Source organism: Salvelinus sp. IW2-2015, linkage group LG22, assembly GCF_002910315.2.
Source record: "Salvelinus sp. IW2-2015 linkage group LG22, ASM291031v2, whole genome shotgun sequence".
Lineage (NCBI taxonomy): Eukaryota > Metazoa > Chordata > Actinopteri > Salmoniformes > Salmonidae > Salvelinus > Salvelinus sp. IW2-2015.
Genome location: NC_036862.1, coordinates 8,946,981 through 8,965,404, shown reverse-complemented (window position 1 = coordinate 8,965,404; position 18,424 = coordinate 8,946,981). Strand labels below are relative to the sequence as shown.

The 18,424-nt window shown below is 44.2% G+C and overlaps 2 protein-coding genes across 2 annotated transcripts in view; both read right to left on the bottom strand.

Moving 5' to 3' along the window:
* Positions 1-85: 85 nt before the first annotated feature.
* Positions 86-8,234, bottom strand: esrrd (estrogen-related receptor delta). The gene is made up of 7 exons (XM_023966678.2): positions 8,110-8,234; positions 7,355-7,755; positions 5,802-5,921; positions 4,857-4,964; positions 4,584-4,745; positions 4,141-4,410; positions 86-1,092 (listed from the first exon to the last, which is right to left on the bottom strand). The coding sequence occupies exons 1-7, from the start codon at positions 8,166-8,168 to the stop codon at positions 848-850; spliced, it is 1,365 nt and encodes a 454-aa protein (XP_023822446.1). The 5' UTR covers positions 8,169-8,234; the 3' UTR covers positions 86-847.
* Positions 8,235-12,506: 4,272 nt separating this feature from the next.
* The window catches only part of LOC111949719 (latent-transforming growth factor beta-binding protein 4), a 39,032-nt gene continuing 33,114 nt past the window's right edge, over positions 12,507-18,424 (bottom strand). The window contains exons 34-41 of the mRNA XM_070433957.1: positions 18,239-18,307; positions 17,771-17,899; positions 17,486-17,632; positions 17,095-17,247; positions 16,610-16,898; positions 16,230-16,510; positions 15,834-15,983; positions 12,507-13,998 (exon numbers count right to left, since the gene is read on the bottom strand). Of these exons, the coding sequence (XP_070290058.1) occupies positions 13,865-13,998; positions 15,834-15,983; positions 16,230-16,510; positions 16,610-16,898; positions 17,095-17,247; positions 17,486-17,632; positions 17,771-17,899; positions 18,239-18,307 (1,352 nt within the window). The 3' untranslated portion in view covers positions 12,507-13,864. The remainder of the gene's footprint in view (positions 13,999-15,833; positions 15,984-16,229; positions 16,511-16,609; positions 16,899-17,094; positions 17,248-17,485; positions 17,633-17,770; positions 17,900-18,238; positions 18,308-18,424) is intronic.

Here is an 18,424-nt window from a genome sequence, read left to right as displayed (position 1 = left end):
TCAACATGAAACGCAATGTTCACACTCCAATGTCTGTCACACTCTAAACGCATTTAATTCCAAAAGCATTTTATTCAAAAGCATACATACTAGTATGAAAGCAGTTAATGTCTTTGTACAGCGATCATGTAATAAATAAATACATAAATAAAATACAAAATGGCGTCGCACCTTCTTAGTACAGTATGGTAAGGCAGGGAAGTCAGAAGAATGTGCTGTTTGTAATGATAGCAGTACTAATAGTTTGGTTCAGCCTGGCTAACTGCTTGGAGGCATTTGGCTATGTGATCTCTAGCTACCAGAATGCATCGTCAATAACCGTAGTGCTATTATGTTTTCACATGAGTGACATCCTTTCATATTGACTGAATATCATGGCCATCGAAAATCGCCATGATATAAAAAATAAAAAAWAMATTTGTACATACTCTCCTCTGAAAAAGTACCTMAAAAATATACTAGACTTGGGACTATTCAGTCTTTATCGCTGAAGCGTTATTGCACGATAGCATTGTAAAGATCATTTCCGATTGAGCTGACAGAGACAAACGTTGACAGTGAATGCAGTTTCCGCTAATGCGGGAACATTGCCTTTAAATTTCAATCACACTTTAACGTTGAACTTCCGCGACACGGATTGAATAGAGCCCTTGACTTTTACCCTAAAAAGAAACAACACTTGTATAAGTTGTTCTATTGTACGCAATTCTTATAAGTCAGTCTTGTTCCGTGACACCATGACTTGACATAAAACTGTGAACCACCAAGCCCTGAACTTCTGACCCCTCAACAATGGGGCACCTGGTTAAGGTTTGTGGGGGTCAATGGGAGGTTAGGTGTAGAACAGTCATATTTTGGCGTCCAGCATCTCCAGGAAGAGTTTGTGCATGGGCACGTGGCCCTCCAGGTGGAGTCTGCAGAAGGTGTCCACGGCACGGTTGGCAGTCTGCCGGAGCAGGGGAAGGGTCATGAGAAGCTTGCCTGCCCGGTGGAGCTCTGCTGGGTGCTGGGAGCTCTCGTACTCCTGCAGGGCCTCATGGAGTCCGTCCTGGAACCGCTGCACTGCCTCCACACTCTCCAGGTTCTCTGCATCTGAGCGGGGAGAGACAAGGTCAAGCGAGGCCTGTGGGTGTTTGGGTGTGGGTGGAATCGGGTGTTAAACCTCCCCTTGTTTCGGCATGACAGCATGTCAGATCCCATTGTCCACCTCATTTGTTTCTCCATTGAGGGCTAATGGACGGGCCAAGGTTAAGTTGCATGCGGCCAACCCTCATTTTTCCTGAAAGGACTGTAAATGTAAAAACAAAAGCTCCCTCTGATCCTTCTAGCCACCTCAGGCGGTGTGACTGCCCCGGAGTGTCAGGCTAACGCAGCCAGACTCGCCGAATGGATTTCTGAATTCCTGTGATAATTTGCGGGGCAGATGGATTTATTGATTAGGGCTGAGGGCAGAAGCAGCCTTCTCACTGTTGGATATTGATCAGTTTTCACTTGCTGGGGTCTGGGGAACAACAGCGGGGAGGGGAGGGGTGAGAGAAGTGGGTGTTGGAGAACAGATTTGGCAGAGACCTAGACCTCCCCTCTCTCTGTCATGGTGGTCTGAAGAGTGGCAGTTTATACAGAGGTGATTGAATAACTATTATTCAACTGAAATGCATGGATTTTTTTGTTGTCGAACAAAAGTATGTAGTATAACATGGGTTCACAGAATGACCCCTAACAAACAAAATACAACGTTAGTCATATCAAATTATTAATAGTAGTTAAAAAATTGAATTTAAGTGGAGGGCTGATACTGACTTGGGTATGCTGTGAGAATGTCATTGCTAAAATATGGGACCTGTGAGGGACGTTTGCCAAAAACCTGGGAGGGACGTTTACCAATATGGGGGGGCTAGCCACTCATTTATTCCCTGACAGCTAGCAGCTTTTCAAGTCATTGACCATCATTTAACAGGCTTGCACTGCTAGGGGACCTGACCCTGGAGCAAAAGTGTGTTCAAGGACACACCCCGAGGGAAAGGCACTGTGGATCCCACTTAGGGGCTTTATTCAGTCAATATCGCCGAAGCGTTAAAGATTGTGCGATAGAAATGTAAAGGTAATTGAGCCGACATATGCAGCGCTTACCGTGAATACAGTCTCAGCTAACGCGGGAACATTACCTTTAAATTTCAATCACGCTGCAACGCTGAACTTCCACGATACGGATTGAATAGAGCCCTAACTCTCCCCACAGGTCTTGAAGGAGTGACTATGTAGGACTGCCTGAGGACGGTGTAGTAGATTTAAAGCTGAATTTAACACAATTAATTATTGTACGCCGTAGCCAGGCAGGTTAGATAGTAGCATATCTTTTTGGTAGTTCTGCCACTCTTATAATGCTTTCTAAGAGGGATTGTCCAGTGGCTTGCGAAAGTATTCACCCCCTTGGCATTTTTCTTATTTTGTTGCCTTACAACCTGGAATTAAAATAGATTTTGGGGGAGTTTGTATCATTTGATTTACACAACATACCTACCACTTTGAAGATGCAAAATATATTTTTTTGCGAAACAAACAAGAACTAAGACAAAAAAATAGAAAACTTGAGCGTGCAAACTATTTACCCCCCAAAGTCAATATTTTGTAGAGCCACCTTTTGCAGCAATTACAGCTGCAAGTCTCTTGGGGTATGTCTCTATAAGCTTGGCACATCTAGCCACTGGGATTTTTGCCCATTCTTCAAGTCAAAACTGCTCCAGCTCCTTCAAGTTGGATGGGTTCCGCTGGTGTACAGCAATATTTAAGGCATACCACAGATTCTCAATTGGATTGAGGTCTGGGCTTTGATTAGGCTATTCCAAGACATTTAAATGTTTCCCCTTAAACCACTCGAGTGTTGCTTAAGCAGTATGCTTAGGGTCATTGTCCTGCTGGAAGGTGAACCTCCATCCCAGTCTCAAATCTCTGGAAGGCTGAAACAGGTTTCCCTCAAGAATTTCCCTGTATTTAGCGCCATCCATCATTCCTTAAATTCTGACCAGTTTCCCAGTCCCTACCGATGAAAAACATCCCCACAGCATGATGCTGCCACCACCATGCTTCGCTGTGTGGATGGTGTTCTCGGGGTGATGAGAGGTGTTGAGTTTGCGACAGACAAAGCATTTTTCTTGATGGCCAAAAAGCTCAATTTAGTCTCACCTGACCAGAGAACCTTCTTCCATATGTTTGGGGAGTCTCCCGCATGCCTTTTGGCGAACACCAAACATGTTTGCTTATTTTTTCTTTAAGCAATGGCTTTTTTCTGGCCACTCTTCCGTAAAGCCCAGCTCTGTGGAGTGTACGGATTAGTGGTCCTATGGACAGATACTCCAATCTCTGCTGTGGAGCTTGCAGCTCCTTCAGGGTTATCTTTGGTCTCTTTGTTGCCTCTCTGATTAATTCCCTCCTTGCCTGGTCCTTGAGTTTTGGTGGGTGGCCCTCTCTTGGCAGGTTTGTTGTGGTGCCATATTCTTTCCATTTTTTCATAATGGATTTAATGCTCCGTGGGATGTTCAAAGTTTCAGATTTTTATTATAACCCAACTCTGATCTGTACTTCTCCACAACTTTGTCTCTGACCTGTTTGGAGAGCTCCTTGGTCTTCATGGTGCCGCTTGCTTGGTGGTGCCCCTTGCATAGTGGTGTTGCAGACTCTGGGACCTTTCAGAACAGGTGTATATATACTTAAATCATGTGACACTTACATTGCACACAGGTGGACTTTAACTAATTATTTAACTAATTATGTGACTTCTGAAGGTAATTGGTTGCACCAGATCTTATTTAGGGGCTTCATAGCTAAGGGGTGAATACATAATTTTACTTCACCAATTTGGACTATTTTGTGTATGTCCATTACATAAAATCCATTTAAATTACAGGTTGTAATGCAACAAAATTGTAAAAACGCCAAGGGGGATGAATTATTTTGCATGGCACTGTACAAGGTTACAGCTACACCACCGGTCAAAAGTTTTAGAACACCTACTCATTCAAAGGTTTTTGACCGGTAGTGTACTTTTGACCGGTAGTGTACGTCTCTTGAGTCTGCTCTGTCACAGCTGACAACACCAAACTACTGATAACAGATATCCAGTGCATGCCATGTAGTTAGTACCTGAGTTGGCGAGGGCCATAGCCTTGAGAGTGACCACCTCCTCTTGGCTCAGGTTCATCTGCTGGTACTTGGTGGTCAGCTGTCTCAGGGCGGTGTAGAGGTCAGAGAGTCCGGCCGCTCTGCACTGGGCCTGGTCCAGACGCAGGTTCCCAGCAAACGCCAGCTCCTCCCCATAGCCCAGAGACTGAGACACCACTGACAAGACCAGTGTCTCCATCCAACCACTCTGCAGCAGGGCCATCTGGTCCACCAATGAAAGGGCAGAGAAGCCTGGAAGGACAAATATGGAAATGTAATACTCCATAAGTTCTCACAGTATAAACAGTTGACTTTGTCCATTTGTACCAGTGTAAAATGGCATGGCATAGTATTTTTTATTTAACCTTTATTTAAGGGACTCATGCATATTTAACATGACATACAAGAGCAACAGAAGTGGGTACCTGGGATATGCTTTGCCCAGCCAATCATGACCAGGAGTTCCCTGTTTAGGAGGTCACATAGCGTCAGCAGGGCTTTAAGGTTGTCGTCATTGGTTGAGTTGTCAGGCGTGGCACACAGGGGGGCTGGCTCTGTCAACAGGAGCTGGGAGATCACTTTGTTTCCTGAAAGAGGTCAAACAGATATATTAGTAATATACTCTATTGTACTCCCCGTTTGTGACTGACACGGCTCTTATTGGAGTGTGTGAGTGTTGCACGACAGAGGGTACACACCGTTGGACTTGACGGGGTGTGTGTCTGGGGCCTTCATATAAAGAGAGAGGCCAGAGTCCCCCCTTCTCTTGTACTTCTGACGTCCTCCTCTTACTCGGTCCATGCCGAACACCTGTAGTGACACAAACACGATTATCAGTAATCATCATGTTTCTTCATTGATTGATCCTCAATCCCAAGTCAAGAACAGACAATGGAAGGTGCAGAGTGGTAATAGATAGAGCCATGGCTACATGGAACTCTATTCCACATCAGGTAACTGATGCAAGCATTAGAATCAGTTTTAAAAAACAGATCACAATACACCTTATGGAACAGGTGTGAAGAGACACACACACACAGGCCCAGACACACGCTTACACATACACATGATAAGACACGCACTCTACACACACGTACACATGGGTTTTGTATTGTAGATATGTGGTAGTTGAGTAGTGGCCTGAGGGAAATGTAACGTCATGTAATATTTTAAATTGAATATAACTGCCTTAATGTTGCTGGACCCCAGCTAAATGGGATCTTAATAAATACAAATACAAAAAGAGGTTGAGTAATTAGAAACTCTACTTCAGGCTGTATGTGTTCTGTGGGCCTGTATGTGTCTGTATGTGTTCTGTGGGCCTGTATGTGTTCTGTGGGCCTGTATGTGTTCTGTGGGCCTGTAGTGTTTCTGTATGTGTTCTGTGGGCTGTATGTGTTCTGTATGTGTTCTGTGGGCCTGTATGTGTTCTGTATGTGTTCTGTGGGCGTCTGTATGTGTTCTGTATGTGTTCTGTGGGCCTGTATGTGTTCTGTAATGTGTTCTGTATGTGTTCTGTATGTGTTCTGTATGTGTTCTGTGGGCCTGTATGTGTTCTGTATGTGTTCTGTGGGCCTGTATGCTTAAGCATGTCCATTTATTGAGCCCAGTGATTCCATTGAGATCAGTTGGTCATCAAGTCTCACCTTCCTTCATCATGCCGGCACGCAGGCACTTCTGGAAGCGGCACGCTTGGCACGACTTCCTACGACGCTTGGTGATCTCACAATCGTTCATCACAGGGCAGCTGTAGTCAATGTTACCTGGAAACACAGAAGGCGCAGCTCTGTTTACAACCCGCCCTAGATACTTGAGGTTACCAGTCAGCAAGGCCAATGTCGCAATAATGTAATCCAAAAGGTGATACTGCATTTTACAGTATCTTGCTTACAGTGCATTCTTGATGCTTAACTTTTCAGTCAGCCTAAAGGTCAAATTGTCATGCTGTAAAACAAAGTGTGTGTTTAGGGGGTGTGCCACCATGGCTTACCCTTGCCATCTGGTGGTTTACTGAGTTTCACTGTCTGTGGCACCATGAAAAAAGTCAATTGCCTCTGTGTTCGCTGGCACCCTGAGCTTTCACACAGCAATCAATAGAAGCCCAGACAAAATACAGATATTGATTGGTTATTTCACACTGAGCCTAACTCCCACCACAAGTGTTATAACGTTTGGCCTCACACAAGACAAACAGGGATTTAATAGAGTATTGACTAATTTCTCCCACCCATCTATACCCAGACAAGCGAGTCTGGATCTGGGGGTGATCTAGGGGCCAAGCGCCCTCAATCAATGAGCTTCCCCCTAAACCCTCCCCTGTCCCCTGGACAAGAGGCTCTGAGATTAGGGCATCCAAATCACAGCTCCAAATTTTTAACAGGAGATTCGCACCTCTTCAGATTGCTATTCACAAGAAATTAAAATGTGTTGTGTGGTGTCATAGGCACAATAACACATTTATCTGCATTTTTATACTTTGAGATGGCCACTGTTGCTAAAAGAACACATTATGAAAATCCACTTTTGATAAATGAGAATAAAATAATTAGATAAAGTAATTTTCATTCAACTTTAAGCATACTTGAAATTAGGCACATAGTAAAATATTGCTGAAAATCAGTCATTAACGCATCAGGCGTCACTAGATCAATATCATGCCTCAGTTATTTTGGAACATTTGAGCAGAGAATAATCCTCTCTAGTTTCAGAGAGCAAAAATCCAATATTTCGGATTCTATTAAGAAATCAGATATCTATGGCAAGACGCATCATTCACCCAAGTTTCGTCAAAATCGGCCCAGTGCTGTCTGAGATGGGCCTATCGCGTGTGACGAACGTACGAACGGACCGAGACAGATCCACAGATTTCATCGTGGGGGACAATAAATAATTTCTGGGGCCATCAACCAATATGGAGCACATCGAGTCTTCACACAAAAATCAATTCCATAGCTGAGTCTGCGGCTGACATAACTATTGGAAATCTGTGTATGCTGCAATCAGACTCATTTGCGCTTCCCCCTCTAATAGATTATTGATTATTTTATTAATTAAAATCTAGCCAAGAACTTCGTCATGTCCTAAATGTATCCCACGTGCACGCTCGCACACAGTGCACGCAACACACACCATTACAGACGGCTTGATTCTGATGTTCTATCCGTTTTTTTGCAAAAACGTATACACTTTTGTTTACCTTGAATTGTTCTCTTGAAGAAAGCCTTGCATGCCTCACACGACGCTACTCCGTAGTGATATCCTGAGGCAAAGTCGCCACAAACTAGGCACAGCCTTTTAGGTCCAGAGCGCAGAGACGATAGGTAGTCACATTTGAGGATGGAGTCAACGTGCTCCGACCAAAATTTAGCTGCGCCGCTAGTGTCCGGTGCTGCGCTGACAACGCTGCCGCTGCTGCTCGAACTCGGGGACTCCGGGTCCATCGAGTGACCCTGTGAGAATAAACTGTATCCACTGCTATCCGAGCTTGGACTGAATGGTGTGGTGCTGTCCAGGGCGAAGATAGGGCTGGGGGGATCCGTCTTGATACATGTATCATCTGGTGAAGGAGCGTCGTCGGTGTTTGAGGAGGCCAACAGGCTGATGGCACAATTGAAATGATCATGACAAAAATATAATCTCACTGAAATAACACCATATTATTGATTCTGCGAGCTGCTACAATAACAGTGTGGCATGCAGACCACAAGATTGTCTGCCACCTCAAGGACCACCACCTCTATTCATGTTCCCAATGGAGGAAATCAACTTTTGCACTTATTCTACAGACAATTAATAATAACTTTAAAAAAAATAATTAAGCATTATCTAATGCTTTAATTAAAATAAACACAAATTAACAGCACACAATTAATGGCAATCAGATGAATGACAAAGAAAACGTATCTATGATATGAATGGCAAAAAAATAACATAAATCTCAATAATTCTTACTGGTTATGCTGGCTGAGAAAATTGACGTTTTCACTCAGGCAAAAACCCTTTAGATCCATATCAAGGAAGAAAGTCTCAAGGAGATTTGTCAAGGCAGTAATAATATTCTAGTATCCTTGTTTGGGAGCAAACGGTAGAGAGATAGTGACAGAGGGAGGACTCTGAGACAAGAGCCAAAGTTATAGCTGCAGATTTATTTAGCTGAAGTCCCGTGTCATTAGAAAGGGGCGGGGCCTGGAGGACTAATCCCGACAAGCACTGAACGTTTGTTGAGGGTTTCATTCTCTTCTCACTTCTATTGTGTTGAGCATACATGTTTACATATTACACAAAAGCTAACATTTATACATGATACACTAGTCAACGTATGAACAAGATTTGTTAAAATAGGATTTTCACTGTTCCCTCTGTGTGACAAAGTGTTATCAAAGTGAGGTGATAAGATGGCATGTTATTGCTTATGATGGAACACCATGCACTATGTCTGTTGGTTTTGCTCAGTTGTCATTAAATGCATTTTACTAGTCTTTTTTTCCATTACTCGTCTGTGTTCCAGACTCCTCCCTCCCTCATCTCTGTCATTGTGGGACCAGGATTTCCCTCTTATGCTGTTTGGTGTAAACAGAGAAAGCACTCAGACCAGACTCACGGACACAGCATCCTCTTTGCTTCCAGGTATTTAATGTTCCTCGCAGCAAAGTCTCACTTTTGAAACCTAGAAATTGCATATTGGTAACAGTAGTATTCTAGTTCCTGAACCAAAATGCATCACTATTACTGAAGTATGTTAATTAAGATTTTCCAGTCTCACATAGCCTCACATAGGCCTTTTTTTTTTTTCGTTGAAGTGTGTTTGCATGGTTAACCTGTGAAAGTCAGGCAGGGGTAATTAGAACAGACCGGAAAACCAATGGATAGAATTAGACTAGATAAAGGGAGGGGAGGGAGGGAGTGGAAAGAGAGAGGGGACTCTTACTTGGAACTGGTCAGTAGGTCAGGTACATGTACAGGACAGAGCTTACAGCTGGTGAGAGGGGAGGGGGTGATGAGGTAGGAGGGTTAGGGTGGCTAGAGGGTGAGGATTAGGAGCCATCCATTGCCAGTGCATTGGCAGGGGTGCTGAAGCAGCACTTTTGGACAACCCTGATATGTGAAAACCCTGTAAGGAGCTAGAATATCCAAATCCAGTCATCAGACACCTAAGCCCCGTTTATACCTGGTGTTAACATGGGTCCTTTGTCCTGATCTTCTCTGCATTCTGATTGTGCGCACATTTCCAGAAATGTGTCTACACATGGTATTAAAATGTTTCTGTTATCCTTCTACTGTGTCTGCATTGTGACCACATTTCCTGGTCCCTTTTATGCAAGCTATTTCACAGCTATTCTTTCAAAATAATATGGATTTATTTATTGTAAGAAACATATTGATGTAATTGATGTAATCATTCATTCAATGGGCAAAATAATTATGATTTAAATTGTTTCTATGTCCAGATCTGTCTACACTTGTAAGATATCCAGACACAACGTGTGTCTGACTACCTCTGGAGGTGGGCAGGATGATCTGATCACAATCAGATCACAATGAGTCTTTTGATGGTCTACACCTGTCCAAAAATGTGGGCACAATTAGCATGTGGAAAAGATCAGGACAAAGAACGCAAGTTAGAGCTTCTTCACCTGAATTACTGGTATTAGCCGGATCCCAATAAGTGAGCCATTGCGGTCATCATCACTTTGAATTGTGTCCACTGTTGTGTCCACAAAATAATGATCAAAAAAAGAAAAATAATGGAACTTATAGGAAAAGATGAAGCAATATATTAGACATATTATTTAACCAATACAATACGAAATCATATTTTGGTGGATATTCCAAACAAATATGATTTTGGCCAGTTCCCTGATATATTTACACATGGTATTCCACCATCTCCAAATTATTTGGCATAAAAGGTTCCCACAGTAGACCACTGATGCAGTTTCTCTTTTGGCACACATTCCCTGCCCTTGTCATCCCCCAGCTGTGAAATGTATTACAGCACAGCAGCACACTGACCTGGTTCTGACCACAGTAGGCCCCCAGTACAGGGAGATAGGATTACTGTCTAGTCTGACACTTCTCTTATTCCTCCTCAGCCCTAATCCAACAACGGCTGCATCAGCAAGATGCCCCCACCCCTCTCCCCACACAGACGCACACACAGAGAGAGAGAGACTCAGTTGACCCTGTTAACACAAACAGCACCATCAGTGCAAGTGGGTGAAATCAAGTGATACTGTAGCTCCCTGGGAGTGTACTGAGGCCTGGGACCAGTTTTCATGCTCTGTCACAGTACAGGTCAATGGTACAGACAGGACTGAACTCTCTCTCTCTGGGTGATGGAGCCAGCGGAACATGAGCCTACTATTAGCTCATCTGGTCCCTGATTCCATATCATTACATTGTAACAGGCTGAAAGTCCGCTTTCAAAACTGTAATAATACTAATGCCTGTTTAGAAGGTACTCTTACTGCTTTAATAGAGGCTCCATAGTGACTACATGTTTTATGGCTGAGTGATATACACTGAGTGTACAAAACATTAAGAACACCTGCTCTTTCCATGACATAGATTGACCAGGTGAATCCAGTTGAAAGCTATGATCCCTTATTGATGTCACTTGTTAAATCCCCATCAGTAAGAGTAGATGAAGGGGAGGAGACAGGTTAAATAAGGACTTTTAAGTCTCGAGGCAATTGAGACATGGATCGTGTATGTGTGCCATTCAGAGGGTGAATGGGCAAGACAGCACATTTAAGTGCCTTGAACAGGGTATGGTATTAGTTGCCAGGCGCCCTGGTTTGTGTCAAGAACTGCAACGCTGCTGGGTTTTTCCCCGCTCAACAGTTTCACTTGTGTATCAAGAATGGTCCACCACCCAAAGGACATCCAGCCAACTTCGCACAACTGTGGGCATTGGAGTCAACATGGGCCAGCATCCCTGTGGAACGCTTTCAACAGCTTGTAGAGTCCACGCCCCGACTAATTGAGGCTGAAGGGGGGTTCCTAATGTTTGGTATACTCAGTGTAATTGTAGACCCACTCAAGTGGGCTATATTTGTAATAAACAACAGATAAACAACAACAAAGGAACAGCAAATTTGGTTGTGGCTGGTTATTGGTAAACACAATAATAATGAGGCATTACAATTACTCTGAAGCTGCCACTTACAGTATCTGCCAGCAAGTGGTAAGTGTTAACACCGGTCTTCCAGTCATTTGGGCCAGATTCAGGGTAGGTGATAAGGAGAGAGAACAGACAGAAAAAGCAGATATTCCGCTAGCACTGGCAATCCGCAAGAGATAATTAAGTACAAAGTGAACCTCTTTAATCAGCTTTGTAGTGTGTGGTGGAGAAGGATTGGCCTATAAAATAGATTAGACATGGGATCCTTATAAACACTACTGGGAATTAGGGTTAGAGTAGCAGGTAAATGGATTAGAGGCCTAGCCACAGACCATGAGTGAGAGAGGTGGAAACTGCTGTTATGACAGTGCAAGATAGGGACAGTGATATTGATGCTAATCAAAATTAGCCTGGCTACCCACACTGCGGCTAAACGCTACTTCTCCGCAATGAGTCTGGATCTGAGTACCTATGCGACCCTTCACCAAATGGGAACACATTCTGATTGGTCCAGAAACCAATAGGTTGAGCCAAAGCAAGAAAACATGCGGCGGTTTGTAAATTCGTCATTGGCATTTGATACTCTGATTGGTTAGAGACGATCCAATCGCTGATGGCTTTATTTTCTACAACGCCCCTTGTGCCCCTCGTCACCACAAAGTAGTGGGGCAAAAAAGTATTTAGTTGGCCACCAATTGTGCAAGTTCTCCCACTTAAGTGTGACTGTTTGAGGTTGCGGACAGGTGTCTTTTATATAACGAGTGGAGGACAGAGGAGCCTCTTAAAGAAGAAGTTACAGGTCTGTGAGAGACAGAAATCTTGCTTGTTTGTAGGTGACCAAATACTTATTTTCCACCATAATTTGCAAATAAATTCATTAAAAATCCTACAATGTGATTTTCTGGATTTTTTCCCCTAATTTTGTCTGTCATAGTTGAAGTGTACCTATGATGAAAATTACAGGCCTCTCTCATCTTTTTAAGTGATAGAACTTGCACAATTGGTGGCTGACTAAATACTTTTTTGCCCCACTGTATGTAGTGAACGACAGAACAGCGGAATAATTTAGTTTGAGTCGTCAGGCTAAATCAAAATACTGTGTTATACCTACACCACTGGTTTACTCCCAATACTGAACCAGCTTCCAATATGTTACTACCTTCTAACAACTACCTTGTAAAGTAAAAGTGTATACGATGAATGTCACAATGAATGAGATCCAAAAGCCACTTGGAAATATATTTTCAAATAGTTTTCATAGCAATAATGATACAAAAATCACTGACAAAACAATTAACAAATACCTGAAACAAATTTAAAAAATGTACAAAGTTGTGAGTAAAAAGTACACAACAGCTACGTCATCCACAAATACAGTGCATAGTGTTATACATCTTTAGGTGCTGAAAGGTGGAAATGCTTTCGGGTTTGTTTCAGCTTGTAAACTACATCAGGAAGTAGGAACATTTACAGAGAAGGTTCTACTCACTGAAACAGATACCATTTGGTAAAAAAGTTCTCAATTGTAAATATGTACATGGTATTTTATCACTGATTGTGTTTTGATCACACAAACAACATTTCAAATTGTGAATACAAAGTCAACTATCTTATATCAGTTTTCAGGTACATTCGATTCTCATGTAAAAAAAATAAAAAATCCAAATTGGCTACAAAAGTCTAAAGAAGTAAATGTACAGACACGTCAGTGATGTGTAGCTTCCTCGTCCGCATATACATTTCTATAAAATAATAAAAGTTATCAATACATAAAGAGCAACTTAACTTTAAACAGCATAAATTAATACAAGAAGCAATCATAAACATCAGTGGGCTTGTAAAATCAACAAATGGAGAGAATACAAGTCACTGACATTTTAGAGGAATAGACATTTGGTTCAGCGATGTCGTGATGTGTTTTCTGTACATTCCAGCTGAAGAGAGCGTTCGTTAACAAAACATCCACAGACAGAGATTCTGTCTTAGACAAAGGCTCTGCTCGTCTGTGGCAGTAGCTTGTCGTCTTTATCTTAGAGACTACACTGGCTCCATTCAATGGTTCCTGTCTGCCTCTGGTCTAGACATAGAACACGGTGTGTTGATCATGATCGAGCTCAAAGTGAGCAATCTCAATGGGCTGGATCCTACCTTTAGATACGTGTTCTTATCGTTAGGATTCTGCACAATGTACGTTAACCTCTTTTTCACAACTATGCATTTCAACATCAAAGGAAAGGTTTGGCGAATGGACATATTTATTTACCTGCTTAAAATAGCAGTCTCGAGTGTCTGTGCTTAGTTGAGCTCATGTGTATGTATAATGAGTTGTGTGTGCTGTATAGAACTCAAACCGTATTAATATCAGAGTGATATGGACTCAAATCTATCTCAGACACTGTACGTCAGTTAGTAAGTTGACGTTTTCTTCAGAGAACAACCCTCTCAGCTTCTCTCTCAGGTCAGAAAATGGACAGGTACTTTCGTGAGCCCCTGACAGAGCGTGTATAGGCCAGATGGAACACTTCCCCAGTAGCAGATAGGACTGATGAGTGGGGGAAGACAATGTTCAAAGTAGTAGCTGTGTTATGCCGCCACACAGCGGTTGGGCCGACGAGACATGACGTAGCCGCGGTGACACACACAGCGATAGGAGCCGTCTGTGTCGATGCATTGGCCGTTCGCACACGCGTTGTCAGGATCCACACATTCATTGATGTCTGGGCATAGAAGCAGAACAAAGACACAATTGAAAACACAAGCATGTGAATCAGTGAACGTCCAAATGTGTGTACAGTGCAACCCCTTCACTTTTCCAAATTTTGTTACGTTACAGCCTAAAATGGATTATATTGTGTTTTTTTCTCCCCCTTGTCAATCTACACAAAATACCCCATAATGACAAAGCAAACACATTTTTTTCTCGACATTTTTGCTTCAAAAATAGATAAATAAGGAAATATCACATTTACATAAGTATTCAGACCCTTTACTCAGTACTTTGTTGAAGTATCTTTGGCAGCGATGACAGCCTCGAGTCTAATTGGGTATGACGCTACAAGCTTGGCACACCTGTATTTGCAGAGTTTCTCCCATTCTTCTCTGCAGATCCTCTCAAGCTCTGTTAGGTTGGATGTTCGATTGGGTTCAAGTCCAGGCTCCGGCTAGGCCACTCAAGGACATTCAGAGACTTGTCCCGTTGTCTTAGCTGTGTGCTTAGGGTCGTTGTCCTGTTGGAAGGTGAACCTTCGCCCCAGTCTGAGGTCCTGAGCGCTCTGGAACAGGTTTTCATCAAGGATCACTCTGTACTTTGCTCCGTTCATCTTTCCCTCGATCCTGTTTAGTTACACAGTCGCTGCCACTGAAAAACATCCCCGCAGCATGATGCTGCATCCACCATGCTTCACTGTAGGGATGGTATTGGCCAGGTGATGAGCGGCGCCTAGTTTCCTCCAGAAGTGACGCTTGGCATTCAGGCCAAAGAGTTATATCTTGGTTTCATCTGAGAATCTTGTTTCTCATGGTCAGAGTCCTTTAGGTGCCTTTTGGCAAACTCCAAGTGGGCTGTCATGTGCCTTTTACTGAGGAGTGTCTTCCGTCTGGCCAGGCTACCGTAAAGGCCTGATTGGTGGAGTGCTGCAGAGACGGTTGTCCTTCAGGAAAGTTCTCCCATCGCCACAGTGGAACTCTGGAGCTCTGTCAGTGACCATTGGGTTCTTGGTCACCTCTCTGCCCAAGGCCCTTCTCCCCTGATTGCTCAGTTTGGACGGGCGGCCAACTCTAGGATGAGTCTTAGTGGTTCCAAACTTCTTCCATTTAAGAATGATGGAGGCCACTGTGTTCTTGGGGACCTTCAATGCAGCAGACATTTTTTGGTACCCTTCCCCAGATCTGTGCCTCACTCAATCCTGTCTCGGAGCTCTACAGACAATTCCTTCGACCTCATGGCTTGGTTTTTGCTCTGACATGCACTGTCAACTGTGGGACCTTATAATATAGACAGGTGTGTGCCTTTCCAAATGATGTCCAATCAATTGAATTTACCACAGGTGGACTACAATCAAGTTGTAGAAACATCTCAAGGATAATGCATGGAAACAGGATGCACCTGAGCTCAATTTCGAGTCTCATAGTAAAGGGTCTGAATACTTATGTAAATAAGGTATTTCTGTTTTTATTTTTAATAAATGTTGCTTTGTCATTATGGGGTGTTGTGTGTAGATTGATGAGGAAAAACTATAAATGAATCCATTTTACAATAAGGCTGTAATGTAACAAAATGTGGGAAAAGTGAAGGGGTCTGAATACATTCCGAATGCACTGTATGTTCTGGTAGATGTGTAAAACGGTAAATCTATACAAAATCTATGACATTTCTAGGTTCTCCATTGCACTGGTAAATCTAAAGATTTTACTGTAACATAAATGTCAATCTGAGAATAGATTTAAAGGCATAAGGTCCGAAGGACAAGTGAAAGGCAGGGAGTTTTGCATATAGACAATTGCGAATAGTTGAAGGGTTTGTCTTGTGGATTGTGTGAGGAGGGATACCTACCTATGCAGGCCATGGAGGTCATGTCCAGCTCGTAGCCCTCGTAGCAGTCACACGTGTATCCCTCCGCCACCCGGATACACCTGCCGTTCTCACAGCCGTGCAGTATCCCACAGTCCTCTGTGCTCAGGCCTGCATACGGCTCATATCGTCCTGGAGTGGGGAGAGGAGGAGATGGTCAGAACTATGAACAGATAGCTAATCAAACAAGCATTCTTCACAGGGCCTAGGTTAAGTTTAAGTTCACATCTTAAAATGAATGTGAAATATTTTGGGTAATGCAGCATTTGCAAAATGATAGTAGTGCCTTCCAGCAAGACTACTAATTTGACCTATTGAAAGCCTAGGGGCTACAGTTACAACAGTAAATCCAGTAATGCACAATAAGAGAGGGCTTACTCTCATAGACTCTCCGTGGTCCACCACCACCACCTGGCCCCTGTCTGTCAGGGAACGGAGGGAAAGGGGGTCCCACACGCCAGGGTTCTGGCCTCTCCTCCTCACTATAGGGGTCACTGTCCGGGAGGGGGGCCAGACTCAGAGGGAGGCCCTCTTGGATGGGGGGAAGGGGTCGCGCCCCAAAGGCAAGCTCAGAACGAGGGTCTGGGAGGGTCCGGAAATGGGGTCTCGGAGGAGCATCAGGCGGGCCGTAGTCGTCCTCGTCATAGTGCCGCTCAGGACTGGGAGGGAGAAATCCAACATGTTTGTCGAGAACATATGTTGCGTCTTGTGATGATATATGTGAATGAGTGAGTGTAGTGAATAGGGCAGTGTGTTACATGTATCCTGAGGGCCGTCTGTATGGGCTCTCTGGGACCCTGAAGGTGCTGGGCGTTCTGCCTCTGAAGCCAGACCTGCTCCCCCCTGGTGGTGTGTAGTCGTCATAGTCAGGCCGGGGGTACTCAGGCCTGCGGGGGATGGGGTCTGGGAAGGAGTCCGGTCTATATGGCAGGCGATACCCCCCCCCTCCTCCTCTACCTGGCCCTGGGTCCGGACCGTAGCGGTCAGGGAAGGGGGGAGGAAACTCTGGGGGCCTCAGGAAGACGTTACATCGAGCCTCATAGTCCTCTGACAGAGAGAGAGAAGGAAAAGAGGCGTAGACCAAAAATGACACCATAAACACAACTCTTCCGCAACAGAGCTACATTTTGCTTGTATCTCGTGACAAAATGCTAACACAGCGGAATGTTCAATGTAAATACTCATCCACAATCAGCGTGGCCATAGTAGCTTATCAGTGAGTGTGCGGTCAGTCTAGTAATACCTGAGTCTCTGGCAGGACACAGAGCACACTGCAGTCCCCAGCCCTCTCCATACAGACAGCAGCACTCAGTGAAGGTGACCTGTCCGCCCAGCAGGGGGCTCTGACACACCAGGTCTGGTGTGACATACTGCCAGCAGAAGGACAGGTTCTCATCTGGAGACAGGAGGGAGAGGACAGGAATGAGGAGGGGAAGGGTGAGATGGAAAGAGAGGCGAAGAAAGATGGAGAAAGGGAGGTGGGAAAAACGAGGGAAAGATAGCAGGAGCGAGAGATTGAAAACAGACGGTGAGAGAGAGAGCTCACAGTTTGAGCTAATAAGTAAAAAATGAGTAGTGAGGACTCATAAGGTGAGTGATTGGGCACTCCCGTCTCCCAGTGTGTGTAGTCTTACCCACGGCGAGGCCAGTGGAATTGACACAGCTGCGCTGAGTGTCGTCCAACACAAGAGGAGGCACGCAGGTACAGAAGTGTGAGCCTAATGTGTTGACGCAGATTCCCCCTGGACAGCTGTCCTCCCCTGCCTCACACTCATCAACATCTACCAGGAGAGGACAGAGACAGAGAGAGAGATGAGATTTTAGGAACCTACCCATTATATACATCCATCTAATTCAACCACAATTATGAAGACTGGGTCAAAACGGCCCAATATCACTGATAAAGATAAGCCACTAACCGATGCACTCCAGAAACACGTTGTCGTAGTAGTAGCCACTGGTGCAGTAGCAGGAGTAGCCAGGGATGTTGTTGACACATACACCGCTCTTACACACCTCAGGGTGGAACAGTTTACACTCATCCACATCTGTGAGAGCAGATAAAGGCCGGGATTACAGGTACAGTACAGTATAAGCAATAAGCATGACTACAAACCATGCGTGTCAAAAGAAGGTCAAATAGGGGTGCTTATATTTGTCCTGTTTCACAGATGTACAAATGTGAAATGAAAATGTGTTTTTTGCCCTCAGAGAGAGGGGTCACAGCCAGGGGTCAGCCATTATCGACAGCAACCCTGGAACAATTAGGGTTAAGTGCTTTGCTCATTTAGTCAGCTCAGGGATTTGAACTAGCAACCTTTCGGTTACTGGCCCAACGCTCTAACCGCTAGGCTACCTGCCGCGTGTGTATGTGAGACAGCTGTTACCTTTGTAGCTAAACGCTCCTGGCCCAGTCACATATCCTCGTCCGCTGGGGCACAACGCCTGGTGCTCGGCTGAACAGCAACCACAGGAAACAACAACAGGACATATCAGAGAGGAACACTTCACGACATCAGAGATAACTTTTTCTGAGTGGGTTGATAGGTGGAGCTGACTCCAGGAGTCTACCA